General features: G+C 41.6%; 1 protein-coding gene across 8 annotated transcripts in view; it reads right to left on the minus strand.

Moving 5' to 3' along the window:
• Nucleotides 1–5,833: 5,833 nt before the first annotated feature.
• SH3YL1 (SH3 and SYLF domain containing 1) overlaps nt 5,834–24,480 on the minus strand; it is a 45,521-nt gene continuing 26,874 nt past the window's right edge. Inside the window, exons 10-12 of one of the 8 annotated variants that reach the window (XM_027622661.2) lie at nt 20,143–20,199; nt 13,761–13,808; nt 5,835–6,564 (exon numbers count right to left, since the gene is read on the minus strand). In XM_027622661.2, coding sequence (XP_027478462.1) covers nt 6,485–6,564; nt 13,761–13,808; nt 20,143–20,199 — 185 coding nt within the window. In that variant the 3' untranslated portion in view covers nt 5,835–6,484. Of the gene's footprint in view, nt 6,565–12,966; nt 13,809–17,307; nt 18,388–20,142; nt 20,200–24,480 lie in introns of those variants that run through there. The other 7 variants (XM_027622662.2, XM_027622657.1, XM_027622658.2 and 4 more) reach the window with 7 other exon arrangements.

The following is a 24,480-nucleotide window of genomic DNA, read 5'->3' on the forward strand; positions in this document are numbered from 1 at the left end:
ATTGATACATCTCTAGGAATGCATCCATTTCTTCCAGATTATCTAATTTGCTGGCATATAGTTGCTCATGCTCAGATTTTTTTTCAGAATTGTTGAAAAGGCAGTCCTTTGGTCCAGGGAGCCCAGTGGGTTCTTAATATAATACAAGGAAAAGAATCCACACTGAAGATAAACAAAAAACCACAAGAATTTTGCTCCATCCATTCTCACTATATACAGAAATGACTGCAAATGGATCATAGACCTAAATGTAAAATCCCAAACTATAATGCTACAAGGAAACATTGGTTAAACTCTTTGAGGCTGAGGGTTTGGCAAAGACTTCTCAGATTCACAAAGGAAAAAAATGATGAAGAGGACTCCATAAAATTAAAACACTGCTCTCTAAAATACATTGTGAAGAGAATGAAAACATAAGCCACAGACCGAGAGAAAATGCTTATAAATCAGATATCTGGTTATTCCCAAAATATATAAAGAAATTCCATGACTCAATAGTAAAAAACAAACCAAAATTAAAATGAGGAAAAAATTGAATTGGAGAATTTACTAAGTATGATATATGAAGGGCAGATGAGCACATGTTGTACAACATGATTGGTCACTAGGGAAATAAAAATGGAATGGAAGCAATGACCCAGAACAGCAAACCTATCAGAGTGACTGAAATTGTGACCGGTGATGCCTGGTCAGCTGTGCTGGGAGCAGAGCCTGCACAGCCACCTCCAATCCTGGGTCCTAACTCAAAGAAGTAAAGGACATGCCCACGCAAAGCACTTGTACAAAAATGTCTATAGCACTTTTGTTTTGTTCTATTATAGCCAAAACCCAGGAAAGAATGTTTATGACAAAAGGGTAAAGACTGCGGTGCAGCCACACAGCGGAGTACCACTCAGCACCCACAATGAAGTAGAGTGAACTGCCGGTGGCTATATCTGAAAAGAAGTCACACTGACTACAGCGAGACAGAGCCAGAAGAGTTCATACTAATGATTCTCTTTATTACAAAAAACGCAAAAGTACTCCATCATGATTGAAAGCTGATGAGTGACTACCTGGGGAGGAGGGGTCAGAAAGGAGAGAAGGAGAGATGACAAAATCCACGGGAAGATGTGGAGGGATCTCACACCCTCCACAGGGTGCGCCGCTCTGGCCTCACCCCAGCTTCACTCCGCCACTCACCTGCTCCACACCCCAGCTTGGGGGTTTCTCTGACAGTCCACACCTGCTTGAAGTGCCCTTCCCCAAACACAGTGCGGGCTCTCTGAAGACCTTCCTTTGATTCTCCACAGTCCTTGCCAGAAGTTGATACACTGTAGTTGCACTTTTATATTTGTTAATCATGTGTATGTTTTATATTTGTTTATTTTAGATATATTTTTATTTATTTACATTATAAACATTTTACATTTTAAGCATATTCTTAACATTTTAATGTTTATTTTATTTACTGTGTGTCTTTCCTGAGAAGAATGAAGCTTCATGAAGAAGTTTCTTTATCCACTTTGTTTCCCCAGGGACACATGGTAGATACTAACTGAATATGTGCCAAGTGATGGAAAAATGAGTAAGTGAATAAGGACAAATGTGGTATGTCAGTAAACTCTAAGACATGCAGCAATGGAGAATATTCCAGGGTTTCTGATGCCATCAGTGAGCTGCCTGACCTCTCTGGACTTTCTATCCCCACTTTTTGTCATTTGAGAAAAAGAAATTCTGATACATTTAATCCAATATTTCCATGTCTCCTGTTATTTGCTGTTACTTGCAATAGCGAAATTATTTAAGCACAAATTTTCACCATTTCAGAAGGTGTTTCTTTGCAAAAGTGTCTGGGTGGTGAGCATGATGAGTGTCACAGGGCAAGTCATGCAGGGTCAGAAACAGCACCGAGGCAAAGGAAATCTGCCAAAGAAGGGCGGAGCCTAGAGAAAATACTAGAAGAGGAGGCAGGCGATAGGTTGTGAAGACAAATAGTGCCTTTCCCTCAAAGACCTGATGTAGGAGGTGGCTCCTCCCCCATGACCAAGCCGCGGTCTCTCTGCTCTGGTTTCACCCTACACTCGCCCGCTCTCCTGCTCTCACCGCATCTCGATGTCGCCTTTGCGGGGATGAACTACAGCGCTCACGGCTCCAACTTGGCTTGTCTCTTCTTAACTTCACTCAGGCGTTTCCATCTTCCTGATCTGCGTCTCTGCAGGTGTAACCAACCCCCCAAGGGCAAACCCTGGAGCAGTTTCCCAGACGCTGGGCCCTTGTTCCTGAGACCGGGTTGTTCCCTTTCAAACCAAGAAGCGCCCCCACCCCCCGCACCGCCTGCAGACTAGGCCTTGTGCTGGGGAGAGTGCCCGCAGGGACGGTGACCACAACGCGGAGCAGTCCCGCCGCGCCTGCGCCCTGGGCCTGCGAGGCAGCGCTGCTGGGATACAGGTGCGCGCTCCGCCCAAGAGCGGGTACCCGGGCAGGGGCCAGACAGAACTGATGACCCATGCTCGGTTGTGGAGGAGGAAACAGCAGGCCGTGCTCCGTCGTCCTCCTCCGTGCTGTGGTGGTCAGGTCTTGCGAGGTGAGGGAGTCGGAGACTGGGGATGGGGCCTCAAGACTGTCTGCTCGGAGGAGCTGGGACCTCGAAGCCTGCGGGATTTCCAGAGGAAATCCACCTGAGCTGTCAGGGCGCCAGAGGGGCCCCCGGCCTGGGGTCCGACAGACCAGGACGGGAATCAGTGTGCAAACTTGCAAGCCCAACCTCGCAGATCCGGCCTCTGTGTCCGCGAATGAGAACAGACTGCCTTCCCCGCAGCTCACAGCTCCCAGTGCTGGGACCGTGCCAAGGGTGGGGCAGGTGGAGGCACAGTGGTCCCAACCTGGTCCCCATCCCCATTCCTATCCCCGCCCCCGCCCCGCCCCCGCCCCGCCCCGGCCCCGCCCCGCCCGGCCCCGGCCCGGCCCACCGACCCCGCCCCCCCGGCCCCGGCCCCGCCCCGGCCCCGCCCCGCCCGCCCCGCCCCCGGCCCCGGCCCCGCCCCCATCCCTGCCATCCCCTTGCGTGGGAACAGGAGGCCTGGCTAGTCAAACAGATTTCTGTCTTTTAGAGAATTCCTGTTGTTAATAAATATTGACGACCAGTTGATTTATATCACACAGAGGACCCAGATCTGACCCATGAACAGTTTTCATTTTTTTCATACTTTTTCTTCCAAATAAAATGGAATCGTATCGACATACCGTTTGTATTCAGTTTTAAGTTCAGTGTTACAATATTTTTCCCAATTATCGATTATTCTTCCTCATTCTCATAGGTGAACGTGACTGTGTGGCAGTCACGTCTGAGGACCGCACGTGCCGGGTCTTGCTGGTCCTCGCCTGGGCACGCAGGGCACTCCGGGCTCCCCAGCTCTGGAACGGGACACCCGGAGGGACGGCGCTCATGCTCCCGGCCTGCCTCCCTCAGTGTCCTCGGGCCCCTGCGCCTCACCTGCGGCCAGGGACCCTGCTTCCAAGCGCACCCTCAAACCCGCCTGTTCCTCATCCTGCTGAGGGCTTTGGAGCCTGTGTTTCCTGCTCTCTCTACTGCACCATCCCCACTAGTATGGAAGCGTGCCTTCTCCTTCCCTCTGTCCCTCTTTGTCTGGGCTTCCTGTGCTGTAAGCTCCCCGAAGGCTGGTGTGACATCTATTGCCATGTCTGTGACCACACAGCACAGAGCAATGATCCTTAAAACCTTATCCCTAGCCCCAAATTCTTCCCACTTCTTTACAGGCCCCTACCCTGACATCCCAGATTTAAAGAGACCAATGGGGCCCTGGCTCTGCCCCTGTCCCTCACCAGGCCTGCCCACCTGAAGCGTCCCGGCAGCTGCCAAGGCCAAACCCAGGGGGACATCCTGCCTCCTGCCTCCCTCCTGCCCACAGCCTGAGTGCTGCTGAAACCGGCTCTCTCCTCTCCTCCCAGCCACACGTCATCACGCCTTGCTTAAAACGCTGCCAGGCTTCCCACTGTCCTGAGAAGGCAGGAGGGTGGGACTGACCCTGGGGCCAGCGGCCTTTCTGTAACACTCTCCCCTGCCCTGTGTGGGCCCTCCCATGGTGACACAGGAATCTGCTTCCCAACCTCACCCTTGTCAGCGAACTCGATGCCCACTGGTGCTTCTGCTCAGGAGGCCCTCCCTGCAGACCTCCCCAGTACCGCCCTCTCTTCCTTCTCCTCTTCTCACTGGAGTATCCTCACCTCAGAGGGACCTCCGAACCCCCTGAGCAGCACTCTTACCCCATCCAGGAACTCAGTTTTATTTTCTTTATAGCATTTCTCACTATCTAAAACTATTGTGGCTGTTGTTGTTTTATCTCTTAGGAAGTATGCTTCCCTCCATTAGGGTGACTCCATTCACCCAAGTATCCCCAGCACGCCAGATAATACCAAGAAAAGAGGTGCTCAGAGAAGTTTTTCCACTAACAAAGTGAGTCCTTCTTGATTTTTTTTTCCCATTTGACTTGTTGATGAGGGAAACTGCCAAAGAGCAAAGAAAAACCACCCACCCTGTTAACCCTGGGAGTCTTCCCCCACTTGCAGCTGTACTCAACCAAGGTTTTCCGGCCTGCTGAGGCTGCACAAACAGGAGCGAAGAGGAGCTCCTTCCAATGGAGGTGGCCCTGGCTGGTGTGAGCCTGTTTGAGCTGGAAGCCTCATTCCCACAGGGCTACACCGTCAAGTAGAGGGAGGGACCTGGAGGAAAGAAGTGTGGGAGGGACTCAGGCTTGCACACTTGTATTCCAGGGAGGTCTTGTGATCAGACCCAGAGGAAACAGCCCCGTGTGCATCTGTATGAGCTGGGCCATCTTCTGTACGCATGTGGCAACACACTTCGGAGCAGAATAAAATTGTTTCTTCCCTTTTCAATATATCTTACTCAAACTGTCAGTGCAAGTGAATGGTTGAAAAAGTTGGTTAGCCAGTGCATCTGGGATTCTTAAGTAACTGCTGATACTCTTTGAGCTAATATTCATGAGCTCTTTACTTAACTGAATACACATGAGTGCCAGACACTTGGCCTCTTTGCTCAGGCACTCCTCATAATCCTGCAAAGCAGGTATTTTCAAGAGACCCAGAGTGAAATTTTAAACTGTTGTAGTGAGTCATTTGCCAGGGAAGATGTGCGGTGGGCCAACACCCCAAGGTCCACTGTCTGCCCACAGACCATGTCAAAGGAAGTGAGGGATCTGGCCTAAGGCCAATATTCACAGTTCGAAGTTTTGGAAAAGGTAGCCATCTAATAAATTCCATGACAGATTTCAAATTTGCCTCAGTTTTAGGCGGAGTGATCTGACTTTTGGGTGGAAAATACGTCACTGTCCCAAGTTCCTGGATCAGCCGTTCTCACAGCAGGGAGGGGGATGGGCCACAGCCGGCTGCCCATTTGATCTGGCCTGTGGTCTCTGTTACCCGACTTGTTGCAGTTGGTTGCTTTGTTGGAGATGTTTTCAGGAAATCCTGTGGCCTCATTTTAACTTTCCTAGCAGCAGGAAGGTAAACTACATTTAAACAAAATTAAGACAGTCCTGCAAAAAGAATTGGCCCGGTGATACTGGGAAACATGTGGGAAGTAGTTGCTAACATTCATTACAATCTTTGTAAATGTTTGCAGCTCTGACAGACAGCGTGCAATTCGGTTTCAACAGTCCTAACCAACTGAGTGGGAACTTAGATTATTTTGGTAATCAAATAAGTAGCAAGTTGAGAATGCTGAAATTTAAGAGAGAGTAATGGGAAATGGGTGTTTTATACCACAGACGGCAAGTGAAAATTCAAAGTGTTTAGTGCCTCTAGGTTGTGTTTTTTTTTTTAAGTGTTTTTAATTCTAACTGAAACCTTCGGTAAAGTTTCCAAATTGTAGGTAATATTGAAGAAAAGCTCGTGAGCATTTTGGCTGAGAAAATGTTTCTACAAAAGTTGACTTTTAGTGAAGTCTAAAATGTAAAACATCTTCATGGTTGGAGGATTTGGTTTAATTCTTTTCAATATAGACTACAGATCAGAAGAGTGCTTTAGATTCTAGGTCTTTGTAAATGCATGGAAACCTTGGCACACTCTAATTTTCCTCTGTCTTCTCTCTGTTGTCTGCTCAGTTGAGAAATAGAAGCTCCTTCAATAACAGACCGCTGTGCTGGGCACTGTAAACAGACGGAGGGACAGCTCCTGGTCTCTCCACTAAAACACTTTGCAATAAGCAGTGTGGGTGATGTAATTAAAGTAGGTAGATGACAAATTAAAATATCCACAGTAATGATTAAGTGCCAAGATGTAAACTTAACATGAAATATGCAAGTTACACATGAGGGCTCTTTAAAAGATTCCTAAAAACAACAAAATTAAACTTGAACAAATGGAGAGATGTCCTTTGTCCTTGCTTTGGGCAACTGAGAATCATAAGGATACCAATTTTCCTTATGTCAATATATGAATTTAACACAATTCCACTAAAAATATATTAAGTCTCTTTTCTGGAGATAGTCAAGGTGATTGTCAAGTTCACATGTGGAAATAAACAGAAAGAACAGCCAGGGAAACCTGCAAAGAAAGCAGTGAGAAGAGCTGTTAGCACACTCGCATTTCAAACGTGCCCTCGCGTCTTGCCATCCAGTTAGTGTGCTGTGGGAGATGAGCACACAGACGGGTCTTTCCTGCACTTTAGACTGAGCATGTGTTTCTGAACTTCAGTACAGTGATTCTCTTTTTGCTGTGTCTAAGTTACTGTTCAATCTATTCTTTGTCTTCTTGGGTTATTTTCTTTTCAATTCCAAGTTTTCCATTTAGTTTTCTCCTATTATGTCAACTTTCTGCTGAAATTCTGCACCTTATCCTTTTTTTTTTTTTTTTTTTTTTGTGGTTTCAAGTTTTTATTTAAGTTCCAGTTAGTCAACATACGCTGTGGAATTAGTTTCAGGGACAGAATCTAGTGGTTGGTCACGTACATACCCCTGGTGCTCATCATAACAAGTGACCTCTTTCATCCCCATCACCCATCTCCCCTGTCCCCCACTACTCCCTCCAGCAACCCTCAGTTTACTTTCTTTAGTAAAGAGTCTATTTTATGGTTTTCCTCTCCCTTTCACCCCCTGTGTTCATCCGTGTTGTTTCCTAAATTCCACATATGAGTGAGATCATATGGTATTTGTTTTTCTCTGACTGACTTATTTTGCTTAGAATAATACCCTCTAGTTTCATCCACATCATTGCAAATGAAAAGATTTCATTCTTTTTTTATTACTAATATTCCATTGTATGTATATACCGTAATTTCTTTACCTTTACATCCTTGAATGTATACATCATAGATTGTTTATGATAATTCATTGGCAAATGAATACTGTATCATCTTTATAAGTTTAAAAATTTAAATTTTGTACGCTTACAAGTATGTAAGACAATAGCACATAGTGCCTGGGGGCACATACATACACAACAAAAACATAAAGCAATGTGTAGAACTAGTAATCCACAAGCTCAGGATGACGCTGACCTTTGAGGAAGAAGAGGACACTTGGTTTTATTTCTTGCTGGGTGACAATAATGCGGGTCTTTAGTCTGTTTTTCCATATCTTCAGAATTGCATCATAAAAAAGGTTAACGTGTGTATAATGTAAGGCTATCAAGAGAGCATAGTGGGACGGAAGCTGGAGAGGGTGGGCACTATTCTTAGGAGGATTGTTTTGGCTGCTGTGTTAAAGCAAGGAATCCCTACTGGGGACTGGTAGGAAAGTCTAGGGCTGAGCTGACAGTGGCCTAACTTATGGTGGGGATACAGGTGAGTTTGGTAGAAAGCAAGATAAAAAGAAGAGTCAAGAATGGCTCCTAAGTAACACTGTGGCTGAAGGGAATGGATGAAGGGAATATTCCCATTGACTAAGAAGGAATGTTGAGGGAGGGTCAGGCCTAGTAAAGGGGAAAGCAAGCGTTCAGTTTTGGACGAGTTAGGTTTGAGATGCTATTACCTGTCCAAACAAAGCCGTTAGAGATGAGTTTGGAGTTCAAGGAAGAAATTAGAGGGACTAAGATAACACAGGTAAGCTCCTGAATTTCCCTTCTCCCACAGGTGCACTAAACACATAACTACTTACAGAGGAATCCCTCTGAGAGAAATCCAGAAACTAATCCTCCACATTGGGTAACTAGGAAATATCCACATCAAAACAGGTAGGAAAGGCTGAGACACACTGTCACCATAAACCCTACTCCCTGGCACAACACCATACTATCAAGGGGAACCCCCAACTGCCAGTTTCTCCCTGAGGAGCAAAGGTTTTAGACCAAACATCGAATGCCCCGACTTTAAGGCTGCCATCCAAGGGATGAGTTGCCAAATCACTGAGCTCTAAAAGCCAGTGTGGCTTATGTTCATAAGGCTCACAGCACTGTAGCAAACCAAGAAGCAGTTCTGAATGGGAGCATGAACACTCACGGCATCTATTCCTTCCAGAGCTCGGCTCGGAGGGAGCATGCACAACACCCATCTCGCATGTTCTCCCATGCTCACCTTTCCCGGAAAAGACTTGACTGTATACTTTACAAGCTTCATCTAATTAGCACACACATAGGTGCTGGTTGTGATCCTCACTGGGGCCCTGAGGAGCCAGTGGACACTTACCCTGCTTGCTCCTTCTGGTTTATTCCAATAATAAAACCGAGCATTTCTTTGGAATACTGTTCATGCTTCAGGAACCCCAGCTTTCAAAGCTGCCATTCAAAGGATGGACCTCCAAGCCACCTACCTCAGATAGCCAGCAGGGCTTGCATTCAGGAGTCCCACAGGACTGCAGCAAACAAAGAAGCCGTTTTTAAATGGGCATAGACGCACCCTCCACCCCACACTAAACATCCAGGCTCAGTGCAGAGGGAGCAGGTAAAAATGCTCTAATCTCCCACTTTCTCCACAGAAAGAGATTAACTACATGCTTTCTCAATGCTGCCTAAGGGTCCAGCTTGCAATCAGCCTGCATCTAGGTGCTGACCGGGATCTTCCCTTCAGGAACACTAGTGGCTGTTGGCACATCTCCAACCACTGGAAGTCACTAACAACAAAGTAGGTAGTTTGGACAACCACAGAGTTTTGAGAGATGACCTGGAGCTCAGGTAACAAGGTTCAACTCCTACATGAGACCATCAAGACTGGGAGAGGGGGCTGTTTTATGTAATGTGCAGAAAACAACAGAGACAGGGAAGATGAAGAAGAGTCAGGGGAATATATTACAAAGAAAAGAACAAGATAAATCTCAGAAACTGAACGCAATAAAATGGAGATCTGTGATGTACCCAATAGAAAGTTCAAAATAACAGTTGTAAAGATGCCCACTGAAGGCAGGAGAGCAATGATGAACAAAGTGGAAATTTAAATAAAGAGATAGAAAATATAAGCAGACATAAGACAGAAATCACAGAATAGAAAAATGATGTGATGTGGGGTCCAGAAGTGAAGGGTCAAGAAAGAATTCTTGAGACATTTTCAGTGCAAAAAGGTGTTTTTATTATAGCACAGGGACAGGACCCATGGGCAGGAAGAACCACACTGAGATTGTGAGGAACAATTGATCACACACTTTTAAATTGGTGGGGTAGAGACAAAGGAACTTTTCAAAAGGATTTTCATATGTTAAAGAGGACTTAAAAGATCCTGGAGTTGTGGCTCTTGTCCAGCTAAGGCTGCTTTTTGCCTCTAGCAAAGCATTAACATTGAGACAGTTGTGAATTCTTTGAGGATTATCATACTCTGCTTGTCTCAACTATTTTTCAGTGGGCTGCAAGTTGTAAGGAAATTTAATTTTATCTATGTTTCATTTACCTTTGTTCTCCTCATCAAAGAATACGACAATTGAACTGAGAAATTCGATAGAGCGGTTCAATAGCTGACTACATGGAGCAGAATGAAGAATCAGCAAATTAGAGGGCAGGGCAATAGAAGTCATCCAGTCAGAAAAGTAGAGAGAAAAAGAATGAAAAAGAGTGAAGACAGATTAGGGACTTTTATGTGGGCCAACTGATGCATTAGAGTGGTCCCAGAGGAGAGAGAGGGAAAGCGGCAGAATACTTATTTAAACAAATAATGACTGAAAACATCCCTCACCTGAGGAAAGAAACAGACATCCAGAGAATACCAAAGAAGATGCATCTAAAGAGTCCTGCACTGAGAGACTTTATGTTAAATTTATAAGTCAAGCAGAGAAAATCAATTATACGGTTTCACTTATCTGTGGAACATAAGGAACAGCAGGGAGGACATTAGGAGAAGGAAGGGAAGAATGAAGGGGGGAAATTGGAGGGGGAGACGAACCGTGAGAGACTACGGACTCCGAGAAACAAACAGGGTTTTGGGGGGGTGGGTTAGCCCGGTGATGGGTATCAAGGAGGGCACGAACTGCGTGGAGCCCTGGGTGTTCTACGAAAACAGTGGATCGTGGATCACCACATCAAAAACTAATGATGTACTGTATGCTGACTAACATAACATAATAAAATTTTTAAAAAATGCCAGAAATTAAAGACAAGGACAGAATCTTAAAAGTAGCAAGAGAAAAGCAACTTGTTATGTAGAAGGGAAACCCCATAAGACTATCAGCAGACTTTCCAGCAGAGGTGTTGTAGGCCAGAAGGTCATTCTTGGGGTGATATATTCAAGGTGCTGACAGGAAAAACAAAAAACAAAACCCCCAAAACATAAAACACCTGCCAACCAAGAATACTCGACCTGTCAAAGCTGTCCTTCAGAACTGAAGGAGAGAGAACGAGCTTCCCCGACAAACAAAAGTGGAAGGGATTCATCACCACTAAAACAGCCTAACAGGAAATATTAAAGGGAGCTCTCAAGCTGAACTGAAAGGGCACTAATTAGTACGAGGGAAACAAGAAAGAATACAACTCTCTGGTAAAGGTAATTATATACTTAAATTCAGAATATTCTGATACTGTAATGGTGGTGGAAAAATCACATAACTCTAGTATAAATATTAAAAGAAAAGTATTAATAACTATACAATAGTTTAATGGGTATGCAATGTAAAAAGATGTAAATTGTGACATCAAAGACAAAACGGGGGGGTGTAAAAAAGCTTTTATATGCATTCAAAGTTGTTACCAGCTTAAAATTGACAGTTGTGACTCTAAGATGTTTTGTGTAAGCCTCATGGTAACCACAAACGAAAACCTACAGAAAATGCACAAAGACAAAGAGAAGAGAATCAAAGCATACTACCCATGATGGGGAACCATCCTAAAGGGGAGGCAAGAGAAGCGAAACGGAAGAATTACAAAACAGCCAGAAAACTGTGAACAAAGTGTTAGTAGTAGGTCCATAACATTTTAAAGTTTCTTCAATGTAAATGGACTAAATTCACCAATTGAAAGACATAAGGTGACTGAGTGGGCTTTAAAAGACCCAGGTGAGCTTCACTTCAGACGTAAGGACGCATGCAGACCAAGAGTGGAGGACTGGAAACCTAAAAAGCACGGGGTCACTATACTTATGTCACGCAGAATAGTCTTTAGGCTAAAAACTATAATGAGACAAAGAAGGTCAATACATAATGACAAAGGGGTGAAATGTTCAAGCAGATATAACAACTGTAAATATTTACGCACCCAACACCGGAGCACCTTACATATATAAAGCAGACATCGATGGACCTGAAGGGAGAAATAGACAGCAATTCAGTCATAGTGGGGGGAGGTGAGGCAGGGGATGGGGAACGTCAGTCCCCCACTTACAACAATGAAAGGATCATCCAGATGGAAAATCAGTGAGGAAACCCCGGACTTGGGTTACATGTCAGACCGGGTGAACCCACAAACACATGCAGAACATTCCATCTCATGGCAGCAGGATGCACGTTCTGCTCAAGTGCACATGCAACATTCTCCAGGACAGACCAGGCCACAAACCAAGTCTTAATAAATTTTAAAAGGCTGAAATCCTATCAAGAATCTTTTCTGAACACAATGGTACAACAGTATAAATCAATTACAAGAAAAAAAATTGGAAAATTCATCAATATGTGGAGATTAAACAACATGCACACATATGACCAGCCCACAGCTATCATCATATTCAACAGTGAAAATTTAAAAGCTTTTCCTCTGGATCAGGTACAAACAAGGATGCCCACTCTTGCCACTTGTACTCAACAGAGTAGTGGAAGTCTTATAAGGTCAATTAGGCAAGAAAAAAAAAGAAAAGGGGGTGAAGGGGAGTAAGAGATAGATGCTTCCAGTTAGGGAATGAATAAAGGGCAGCCACATCCGGAAGGGACAAGCACAGTTATCTCTGTTTGCATATGAAAACCTAAGTGTTCATTAACAGATGAATGGATAAAGAGACTGTGAAATATATACATAGAGAAGGAAATCCTGGAATTTGAGAAAATACAAATGAACTATTATCCTAAGTGAAATAAGTCAGTAAAAGACAAAACTGTATGATCTCACTTCTATGGGAATCTAAAAAAGCCAAACTCAGAAACAGAGAGTAGAGGGTGGTTACCAGGGGCTGGGTGTTGGGGGAAATTAAGAGATACTGGTCGAAGGCTACAAACTTCCAGGTATAAGAGGAACAAGTTCCAGGGTCTAATGTACAGCACGGTGACTACGTTTGATAATATTATGTTACATAATTGAGATTTGCTAAGAGAGTAGAACATTAGTGTTCTCACCAAAGAAAAAAAAGGGAAATATGTAAAAGGATGGATGTGTTCATTAACTCGGTGGGAACCCTTTCACAGTATATATGTGATCAAACCATCATTGTAATCCTTAAATATTTTACAATTGTATTTGTCAAGTATATATTAGTAAAGCCAAGAAGAAACAAGTTAGGCAGCCAATCACAGTGGTGGGTTTTAACCTTCAGGCCAACCACAGGGCCTCTTACTTTACACAAAGAAAGTGAGAAAAACAAAATCAAGACATTAACTTATCATTTAAAAAGCATTTATTTAGAGACAACTAGGCCATGTCAACATAAGTTGATTCTCCTACTTGAAATGAATAAACATAACCTCATGCAGAAGAAAAGTTCATGTCATCTTTGTTTAATGCAGAGAGGCTGAACTTTGCAACAGCATGTTTCTGCTACCAATATACACATATGTAATTTTTGAAGGAATAAAGATCATTTTTAAGGATTCATATTGTAGCTTGTCCCTACAACTAGAAGGGTTACATAATACCTTCCTTAAGCTGATTCCTTCTTCTCTAGTCACTTTGCAAGTAGAAGTACCTGAGTTGGTATTCATGCCCCTACCCTTAAGATTCTCAAATTAGAACAAGCAATTACCATATGCAGAGCCAATCACAGGTTTAGTGATGCTTGAAAATGAACACAAAAGGACTGTGACCATAGGAATTGGAGCATATTAACTTTAAATAGTATATGTGATAAAATTAGTACAAAGTATTTAAAGATATGTAAGTTAACCGTTTATAGAGAGAAAAAATCTTTTACATATTAGATAATAGTTTATAGAATAAAGAGCAGTATTTTAAAACTTATATTACACATTGCATAACTGGAGAGTAAATCCTGTCAGTTGAGAAATAAATGTTTTAAAATTCTCAAAGAAGAAAACTATATAACCTTTAATTCAAGGTAACATAGTTGGCTGGAAAAATGCCAGTTTGACCTCGAAGTCTCCCTTCCCACCAATCGAAATGTGAATCTGTTTGTGATATAACTGTGATTCTGTCTCCAGCGTGAAAATTCAAATCCCCTGGCTGCTGACCTTCAAAAGAATATAATGCAGTCACTTCTATGGGCAGGTTCAACTTGCCTAAAACAAACAAACAAAAGTATTTAAATTATTCACATTTTTAATGGGAAAACCTGGGAAGGTAAGATATAAATTAACTTTAGTACTTAATATTCTAATGTCTTAGAGATGTGGTCTGTGTGATTTTCATCATATTATTAGACTTATGTTCTTCTTCTTCAAAAAGAGAAAATGTTTGGTAATAATGTTTCCTAAATCCATACAAGTCAAACTGCATATTATTATATATTTAACTATGTATTTAGCAAATATTTGTGGTTATAATTGTTTGAATTTTGAATAACCTAGAACACTACAAGCTAACCCTGAACAATACAGGTGTGAACTGCACTTATACATGGATTTTTTTTTTGATAAACAGTATGATACTATAAATGTATTTCCTCCTTCTTTTCTTTTTTTTAAATTAATTAATTTATTTGACAGAGAGAGCATGAGAGAGCACAAGCAGGGGGAGCAGCAGAGGCAGAGGTAGAAGCTCGATGTAGGACTCGATCCCGGGACCTGAGCCAAAGGCAGATGCTTAACCGACTGAGCCACCGAGGTGCCCCTCTCCTTATTTTCTTAATAACATTTTCTTTTATCTAGCTTCATTTATTATAAGAATACAGCACATAATACATGTAACATCAAAATATGTGTTAACCTACTGTTTATGCTTTTGGTAAGGCTTTTGGTCTATGATAGGCTATTGGTAGTTACGTTTTGGGGGAATCAAAAGTTATACGTGGATTTTCAACTGCATGGGGTTTGGGGCCCCTAAACCCCCGTCCCACGTTGTTCAAAGGTCAACTGTATTTACATTTTTCCCCTTTTATTATAATGGTCATTATGGCTTTCATGAATTGTAGCTGTTAGAGAAAAACACATTTATGGTCACGATTGTATCATAAAAGATTTAATTGAAAAACCATGCTCCAGCATAGAGCTAGAGGGTATTATGCTAAGGGAAATAAGTCAGTCAGAGAAAGACAGATACCATATGATCTCACTCATAAGTGGAATTTAAGAAACAAAACAAATGTGCAAAGGAAGAAAAAAGAGAGACATACACACAAACCAAGAAACAGACCCAGACTCTGTTACCAGAGGGGACACAGTAGGAGGATGGGGGTTAAAGAGTACACTTATCATGATGAAAAATAAAATAAAATGTTAAACAAAACAGAACAAAAACCATGCTCTGTAGCCTTTGATTTTTAGGGTTCCAGCTCAGAAGAATTTTGCCGATTCATCAGCAGACATTTTTTCCATAGGCTTCATGGCTGTTTTCATTTCTGTGCTTACTTTATACTTTCTCTCAAAACAGAGATAAAACTCAAATTAGCACAAGAAGTACGTCTGCATATGCTTAATAAGAGTTTCAACACAATGTGTAGAATTTTCTGTATTGTATTAGGAAAAAAATATCTTGAGAATTGAGGAGTTAATATGAGTAAAAAATAGTAAATATTATAAACTCTATAACATCATAAGAAATATAAAAAATCAGATACTTTCTGTGTATTCAGCTACATGGAATTTTATCTTTGTTTCACATATTATGTGCACATATTAGGCAATTAGATGCTTGTTAAATACATCTTAGTGCAGGTACACTGAAAACATAAATAACCAAATTCTAAAAACCAGTTACTTATTTGAACCTATAATACTATAATAGTAAAAGATAAACCAAATTTGGCTTGTCAGTAAGAAATAAAAAGTCAAGACTTTAATTACACTACGTTGACCGGAACATGGAATTTGTAGTTCACACAAGATGGTGCTGCAGTTCTTTCTGTAAAAGCATGTGCCACGTGGTTCTTTGAGTTCTCCTCAAGAAATAACCCTAATAGCAACTAACAGAATTACATTCGAGGGATTCCTGGTATCATTACTTTTTTCTATCATACAGACATGTTCTGCCTGTTTTTATATCTTATACTACATTTACTTGTAGTCTATCAATTTCAAGGAAGAAGGTTAAAAGTATAACACAGAAGTGTAGAATTTTGATAACATCTGGATATCGTCAAAACCAGCTGAGTGACAGCCAACACATTAATGAGCACTCATCACCGTGTATGTGACAAGCAGCGGGCGTCCCGCACTGCGGCGGGACACACAGCAAGTCCTCCTGACAGGCCCCTTTCTTGTTAAATCAGAGGAATATAAGGTGATGTTAGATTCTGAGCATCATTTTCTCATCAATAATTATATTTATCACCTCCATACATAAAGCTCAACCTCTCTCAACCAAACTTAATTAATGAAAACCCTCAAGGAGCTCCTCCTCTCTCGTGTCTCCAGACACCTTGCATAATACAAAGAAGCAAGCAGAAGAGTCCCAGCGAATATCAGGGAATGTTCTGGAAGTCACAGCCACCTTGGCGGCCATACGCGTGTGCATCTGTAGCACCAGGTACAAAGGAAAATGCACGAGAGGGTGCTCGCAGTGATGACAGGTGCCAGCCCCTGCCGTGTGGTCAGCCTGTTCCTCGTCCCCAGCAAGCAGCTGCCGCCACCCCCGCATCACAGAACATCAAGCTCAGGTGGAAGTGTGAGGCACTTTGTCCAAGGAGCTGAGATCCGAACCTCAGAGTCACCACTGACCTCATGCCCCAAGGCCCTCTGCAGCCACACACGTATTAAATTGTGTTCAACAGACTGAACTTAGACTTATCAGGGCATTTCACTTTTGTCAGGCACATTTTCAAGGAGAATTAGCATATTCTTCTGCATCACTGAGTTATCCAGACTCTACAAATAATAAGAATGTTGGATGATGATCCTGGGTAACCACTGATAACTGAACTGGTTCTTGCTGGTTTTAGGAAAATATTTTGTGAAGAACAATTAGAGGAAGAAAGATATTATGAACTGAATGAAGGACAGAGAGGATCACAGACTTGGTTCAGTTCCTGCCCTTACCATTTAGGTGTCGTCCAGTTTCCTCTGAAATGTAGTTTCCAAATGAACTAAGGGTAAAGTGGTGGTGGGAAAGGGGGTGTAAGGACAGAGCAGGTGGTTTTGAGATGCAGAGAGAAGGCAGTGCTGTGGGGTTTGAGGAGGCTGGTATTCAACATCCCTCTTTCCCTCCACCCAAATTTTGAGCAGAGATGAGGCAAATGGGGAGGGGAATCATGGCTGGGAGAGCGAGGGGAGAATATGGGCCAGACAGGCAGACAGGGATGTGCCACAGAAGAGTCAGGAGTTTAAGCAGTTTCAGGGAAAATTCATCCCCAAGAGCACGAGGTGGCGAGCCAAGCCTGCATGAAGACTGGCACTCCCTGGAGGTAGCAGTCCACAGGCCACTCAATGCCATGCCCTACCTAGTTTTTTCTTCAAGTTCTTAAAGTTCTTCTTCACTGTAAATATTAGAGATACCTTGCATAAAGAAAAGTTTAATGCCCACAAAATAGCTTATTAAAAAAAAAAAAAAAAGGTGGGCCTTTTTCTTCCGGGAGGGAGGTTTGTCCTTCCAGAAGGAGAGCGCCCCCTGGGGACCCCAGAAACAGGCCCCACTGCCAACTAAAATATCTGGCATTCACAGAAGCCTTGCCTTCAAGTTTTATATTCCTGTGTTTAAGAAATATGGAGGCTCTTTGAAGCAATTAGCCATTTTCATCATCATATTCAACTTTAATTCAAATACAGGTTATTTTCTCTCCCAAATCAGGACTACACTTAACAGGAAGCAGCTGTCCCGAGGCTCCTAATTAGCAAGGCGGGGTCTATAGGGTGTCACGATTTTACTCCCAGTTGCCTTCTCCATGGAGTCTGCATAATGTAACCCATATGTAACCAACATATCCGGCCCTAGATGTGATTCAGGAAAGGAATCCAGTCTTTGGAAGGTCGTTGCAAGGCAAGCAGAAGAGAACAAACACATCTTTGGTTTTGTGTACATTTAATGTAGTGGTGAGTTGCATGGCTGACTTAATCTGGTACCCACATCCTCCTAGGTCAGGGGTGGGGTCTGTCACTTTGAGGACCATGTCCTTTGGAAGAGGGAGAGAATCATCGGTGAGTGAGGCAGATAAGGCCACTAGGTGATGTCACCAGAAAAGCAGTTCTCAAAAGGGAATGTCTGGAGCATTTGTGGTCCTTGCAACTGGGGAGGGAGTATTATTGGCATGGAGTGACTCTGTCCAGGGCATCCACGCAGCACAGGATGGCCCCCACCGTGGATGTGCCCACACTGTCACTGAAAATTACAGGGTGGATAGGCGGCGGGTGGTGAAGACTGACACAGGAGGGCACAGGCTGTTACAGAAAGGTACAGTAAACCAGGTTGTGCAGTTGCAAGGCTGTCTTGCTGAGAGGACCAAGTACCATGTAGTTGAGCTTCCAAAGGGTGCAGAACAAAAGTATATGCAATTTGGAGAATTTCTGCTTTGCCCAACAGCCCACGCAAAAGTGCAGCTGGTCAGTGGGTATGGGACAGGCTGAGAGCAAGCCCACAGGGGACTGGATGTCCTGGTAGGATGGGTTTTAACTTGAGGCTCGGGCCTGTGCCCTGTGCCTTTTCTCTGCAGCAATGCTCGGCCAGGATGTGAGAAAGTCCCTGGTAAGAATTTAATTGATTTCACAGCTGCTTTAAAAAAAAACACAATCATGTTAAGTAAGTTTTATTTTAAAAATAGACTTTAAATCTTTCTTTCTACTTGTTTCTTCAAACTCCCTTATATTTGGAGAAAGGACTAAAATAAATTAATATTATCCTAGTACCTACTGTGTGTACAACTTAACTTATCCTACCCTCAAATATATATATAAAAAAAAAGCAAACCTGACCAACTGACCAACCACGGGCAGGTAACTCTCCGTGGATCACACGGCTAGTGGTCAAAGTATTGAGTTCAAGTCAGATCCTGTTTCCAGAGCCCACACAGGTTGTGTTTCTTATAATTTCACACTGCCCTTAGTGCCTTTTAGGGGTATTACTAACATTTCCTAGGCAGCCAGCCTGCAGGTACATGCTCTAGAGAACGCTGAGAAAAGGAGCTGCAGTTCCCAAGTCACCACAGCCTCTGTTGTCCCCTGTCCCTCAGCGTCCCTGCTGTTGGCCCCTCTCCCTCAGCAACTCAGCTTGTCTGTTGACCTCAAATTTAAGAATCCATTTAATTGCAGGATACCTAAGTGTAGGTCTAATTCTAACAGAGTCTTTAAAAGACCACTATATAAAATTCTCCATGCTACTTGGGTATAGACATTTATATGTTAACCACTTTTGCTTCTGAAGGATGTGTTGCCAAAGGTCAAATTATGACAGTCTCAGTATCTCTACCATGGCTGTAAATCACATTCACAAAAGCAAAATACATTTTTAAAAGCCTCTAGTTTTCTCACTGTGCCTGGGACCACAGCACAGTTAAACCCAGGCCATCAGACTGCCTCTGAACGTAGGACTCTCTCCACCTGGGCTCCTGTGAGAACAGATGGCCAGAATTGGGCTCCACAAAATGGGAACCAGGCGGAAAGCAAAAGGAAAGTCAGAAACCCTAAACCATCAGGAAAAGGTTGACTTCTGTTTAAGGAACTCTGCTTAAGAGATATTTTTGAAATATCTTTATAAATTTTAAAAAGAAACGGGTACTTAGTGACCGTGACACTCTGTTTACATGAAACAAGTAATGCCCCCGGAGTTTCCTTACCAAGGATGGTTCTGTGATCCCAGTGACAAAAGATGATGTGAAAAAATAAACAGGCTATTTTACAACTGGTTAACCTTTGCCCTCATTTTGTGTCCCATTCACATTTCTAAATAATTGCTTAATTCTTTAAGGAACATTTTCTAAAGAATATTGAAGTAAGACAGGTTGAGGGACTATTTCATCATGGCAAATCCTAGTAAGTTTTATGAAGTAGTTCCCAATAATGGCAAAATATCTGAACATGAAAAATAAAAAAAATTCCTTAAAAATATAAAAATATTCACGGGGCTAAAACCCAGAAAAAATGTGATGATGATGAAGTTGTAATTCACAACGAACAAACCTTGTCATTCTATCATGACAAGATTTTAAAAAAGCCTGTGGTTTGGTCCTCGGATAAGCCCCCGGGAGTCAGCGGCACTTAGTCCCAAGCTGGGGTGCTCCCTGGCAGGTAACTGAGCATGTGCCTCTTACAGTTCCCCATTGCCCTCCTTATCTCAGATTAAAAGCAAGTAAGAGAGCAAAAGCATAGCATTTTTTAAATGAAGCACTTCTCAAAAGCATGTGCATATCCTATAAATCAAAGGAGTGCTGAGCACCTTCCCAGAGAGTTTTACAAACTGCCATATTAATTAGAAAGTTTGTGATTATAAGATGGATATGAATCATTTTTAACATATAGATATTTCATTTACCAACTCTCTCCTGATAGCTGGAAAGTTCAGGGTAGAGCTTATATTTGCTTCTGTTATCTGCAAAACAGAAAAAAAAGGGGGGGCATTTACAACACTTTATTAGCATATCGTATATAAAATAGCCAAAAATGCCAAATCTTGCTCTTGCAAAGCAGGTATTTTAAATCTCTAAGATTGATAGAAATACCATTATTTTGTCACACTTTAAATCAAGAGGAATGCCTGAATAAACCCAGAAAGTACACCGAACATAAGGCAGAGGGTAAATATCTGGTATCTATAGGATTTAAGCGCTGAAACTACAACTCATGACCTTGGAATTACACATTCATGGATAACACACATACATCTTTTTTTTCCAGAAGCAATCATAAGATACCTGAATTTTAAAAAAGTTTGTAGCCCCCAAGCCAGTGATTTTCAAACATCGCTCTTTGCTTAGCCCCTAAAGTAATTTTTAAACAGCATGTATTCACTTGTATATTTTTTAATTAATATCTAAAATTATTCAATATAAGCCTAAAAGTTGTAAAGGGAACACTTCGTAGCATATTTCAGTTTCAGTTATTTAAATTAAATAATTATATCTCTTTCTGGGATAACAGAACCTAAATATCACAGTATAAATATGAGTCATTATTATCTCTTTCTACGATAACAGAACCTAAATATCACAGTATAAATATGAGTCAGTATTATAACTATACTCTCCATCATGAGTTAAAGAAAAGCTTTTTTTCTAAAGTCAGAAATTATGTAATGTTCATTTTAACCTTCAAATCATATTTCCATTCCATTTGTCTCAAAGATTTTATACTAATGTGTTAATATTATATTTTTATGTAACAGTTTCTACAACAAAAATTTGTACATAAATTTATTTTTAAATGTTATTGGAAGTAAGCACAAGGCCCTATTAAATAATTTCTTGGGACGCCAGAGTGGCTCAGTCATTAAGCGTCTGCCTTCGGCTCAGGTCATGGTCCCAGGGTCCTGGGATCGCACCCCGCGTCGGGCTCCCTGCTCAGCAGAAGGTCTGCTTCTCCCTCTCTCTCTGCCTGCCTGTCTGCCGACTTGTGCTCTCTCTCTCTTTCTGTCAAATAAATAAATAAAATCTTTTAAAAAAATAAATAAATGTATAAATAAATAAATAATTTCTTATAGACTGAGTTATTATAGTAATCATTACTGATACACAACTGACCAAAATCTTAAATATATTATTAACATGTTAACTTATTAAAGATGAAAGCCAATTTTTATTTGAAATGCATCTCCATAGAAGGGTAAGACTTTCAGCTCATATACACAGGATGACTATTTCTTATTTCTACAATGACATAGGTTCAATGTATTTTAATATTCTTTTTTAAAGATATAGATGCTAGAAAAGCTGGTTCTTATAAAAACTAGAGAGGGCCAAAAGGATATATTTTACAGCAATGTAACAGAATTATTTTATATTCCTTCTGAGATGGAGGTAAAAAAAAATCACACTTATCTATAATTAAAACGACAATAATAAAATATTACTTTTATAACTTTTTGTTTTGGTGATAGATAGCTATGTGATTTTTAAAATAAGTAAAATATAATGATAATATTAACTACTATTGTTATTTTAAATCATATGACAATTCCATTATGCCTCTTTAGTTTTGTTGAAAGCAAAGAAACAGAAATCACTGGATCTACAAAAGTATCTGCTACTTATCAGAATCATTCACTAACTATATCAACATCTGTATTTCAAATTGGATCATTGTTCTTATATTTTGGAGACAATGTAGCATAGTATGATTCGGGATGATCTGGGGTTTTTCTTACTCAAGTGTGGGGGGAAAAAAAAAAAAAAAACATTAGGAAGGCTAGAAGACAGAGGGTAGCCCGCATGTCATGTTCGGATTGGAAGTAGCTTTCACAAAGGATGTCGCTGGGGGCTGGAGCTCTGGAGACTGGATATCCTGCACTCTGTGTCCACACACCCTGGGGCGTGTCTGAGTACCCCCTAAGGACAGAGGCACACCAACAAGAACGCTGTTGGCCTAAGAAATTTATGACACAAGAATATAGAAATAAACATTGGCAGCATGGGGAAGGGGGTATAAATATTCCAAAAGAATCTATTTTTAAAAACTGACTAGAAATAACAGATTTTGGATACTGATCAGATATAGGACAAAATACATGCAAATTAAGACTTTCTCAGCATAAAAATAAGCACTCTGCAGTAGAAATGGGAAAGTACAGGGCGCCTGGGTGGCTCAGTAAGTTAAACGTCTGCCTTCGGCTTGGCTCAGGCCATGATCTCAGGGTCCTGGGATCAAGTCCCACATCCTGCATCGGGCTCCCTGCTCAGCGGGGAATCTGCTTCCTCCTCTCCCTCTATCCCTCCCTGCTGCTGGCGCTCTCTCTGATGCTCTCTCTCTCAAATAAATAAATAAAAGAAAAAAAAGTTAAAATAAATGGGAAAGTACATTCCATTCACTGCAGCAAACCCAAATTATAAAGTACTTAGGAATAAATTTTAAAAAAAGGCACAGAAACTATGAAATCTTAGGAATGACAGAAAAATATCTTAACAAATGGAAAGCATAAAATGGAAAAATTATCATACAAATGCCAAATTAATTAATTTATACATGTAATATTATAATTAATATCCCAAATCATAGAATCAATACAAGTATATGATACTTTTTTTTAAAAGATTTTATTTATTTGACAGAGAGAGACACAGCGAGAGAGGGAACACAAGCAGGGGGAGCGGGAGTGGGAGAAGCAGGCTTCCCGCCGAGCAGGGAGCCCGTTGTGGGACTCGATCCCAGGACCCTGGGACCATGACCTGAGCCGAAGGCAAACGCTTAACGACTGAGCCACCCAGGCGCCCCTATGATACTCTTTTTTAGAGTTGCATATTGCATACAGTAGTCCCCCTTATCCGCAGTTTTGCTTTTCAGCCTCAGCTACCTGTGGTTATCCACAGCCCAAAAGTAGCTGACCCTCCTTCTGATTTATTGTCAGAAGGTCAATAATAGCCAAGGCCACAACAATGCCTGCATCCCTCACCCCCTTCATCTGGCCACGGAGGCATTTCATCACATCATTACAAGAAGTACAGTAAGATATTTTAAGAGGCAGGGGGGCCATGTTCATATGACTTTTATTACAGTATGTTGTTGTAATTGTTCTATTTTATTATTATTTATTGTTGTTAATCTCTTTTTGTGCCTAATTTATAAATTAAACTTTACCATAGGTCTGCATGTATAGGAAAAAAACATAGTTTATATAATGTTCCGTACTATCCATGGTTTCAGGTATCCACTGGGATCTTGGAACATCTCCCACCATGGATAAGGGGGGAACTACTGTGTATAAAAAACAAGACCAACAGACAAATGAGACATGTAGGAAAAAAAAAACTAATCCAAATGATAGACTAAGTGCTTCTACAAATGGAAAAGGCAACAAATACTCCAACAGAAAAAAATGGACCAATGAAATGAAGAGACTTTTCAGAAAAGATTAAATCTAAAACACCAGCAATTATATGAAGAAATCTTTAGGTCACTAACAGGGGCAAACACAATCTAATTAAGAAGGAGATAAAACCAACCCTCAGACATGCAAATACATCAAAACACTCTAACACTGATAGTAGCTGAGGAATATGCGTGGTGGGGAGTGTGCCAGTGGGAGCATTGTCGTGGGGAAAGGCTGAGGAGTCTCTGCAGTAGTAAAAACTTAAAATGTGATCTACCAAATCTGCTAACGTTTAAAAATATATCCTTTAACCTATCACATCCATTCCTGGTAGTTCTCTCCAAAAATAAATAAAAGTACCAGTATGTAGACACACCATTTGAGAAAGATGTAAATTATGGAGCTGGCTGGCATGGAAAAAAACTGAAATAAAGAAGTTAGTACCTATTAATAGGAGAGTGGCTGAACAAAATATGTTCATTTGTACCATGGAATATTAAAAAGCCATTCAAAAGAAGTAACTAGAGCTGTACCAGTTGATTCAGGGATTTCTATAAGGTGTTCAGCGAAACAAATAAGCAAAACTCACAAACAAGATAGAGTAAAACAGGGGGCGCCTGGGTGGCTCAGTTGGTTAAGTGACTGCCTTCGGCTCAGGTCATGATCCTGGAGTCCCGGGATCGAGTTCCACATCGGGCTCCCTGCTCAGCAGGGAGTCTGCTTCTCCCTCTGACCCTCTTCCCTCTCATGCTCTCTCTATCTCATTCTCTCTCTCAGATAAATAAAATCTTTAAAAAAAAAAAAGATAGAGTAAAACATGTACAATATGACAGCATTTTTGTAAGGCAACAA

This window comes from Zalophus californianus, chromosome 8 (genome assembly GCF_009762305.2).
Source record: "Zalophus californianus isolate mZalCal1 chromosome 8, mZalCal1.pri.v2, whole genome shotgun sequence".
NCBI lineage: Eukaryota > Metazoa > Chordata > Mammalia > Carnivora > Otariidae > Zalophus > Zalophus californianus.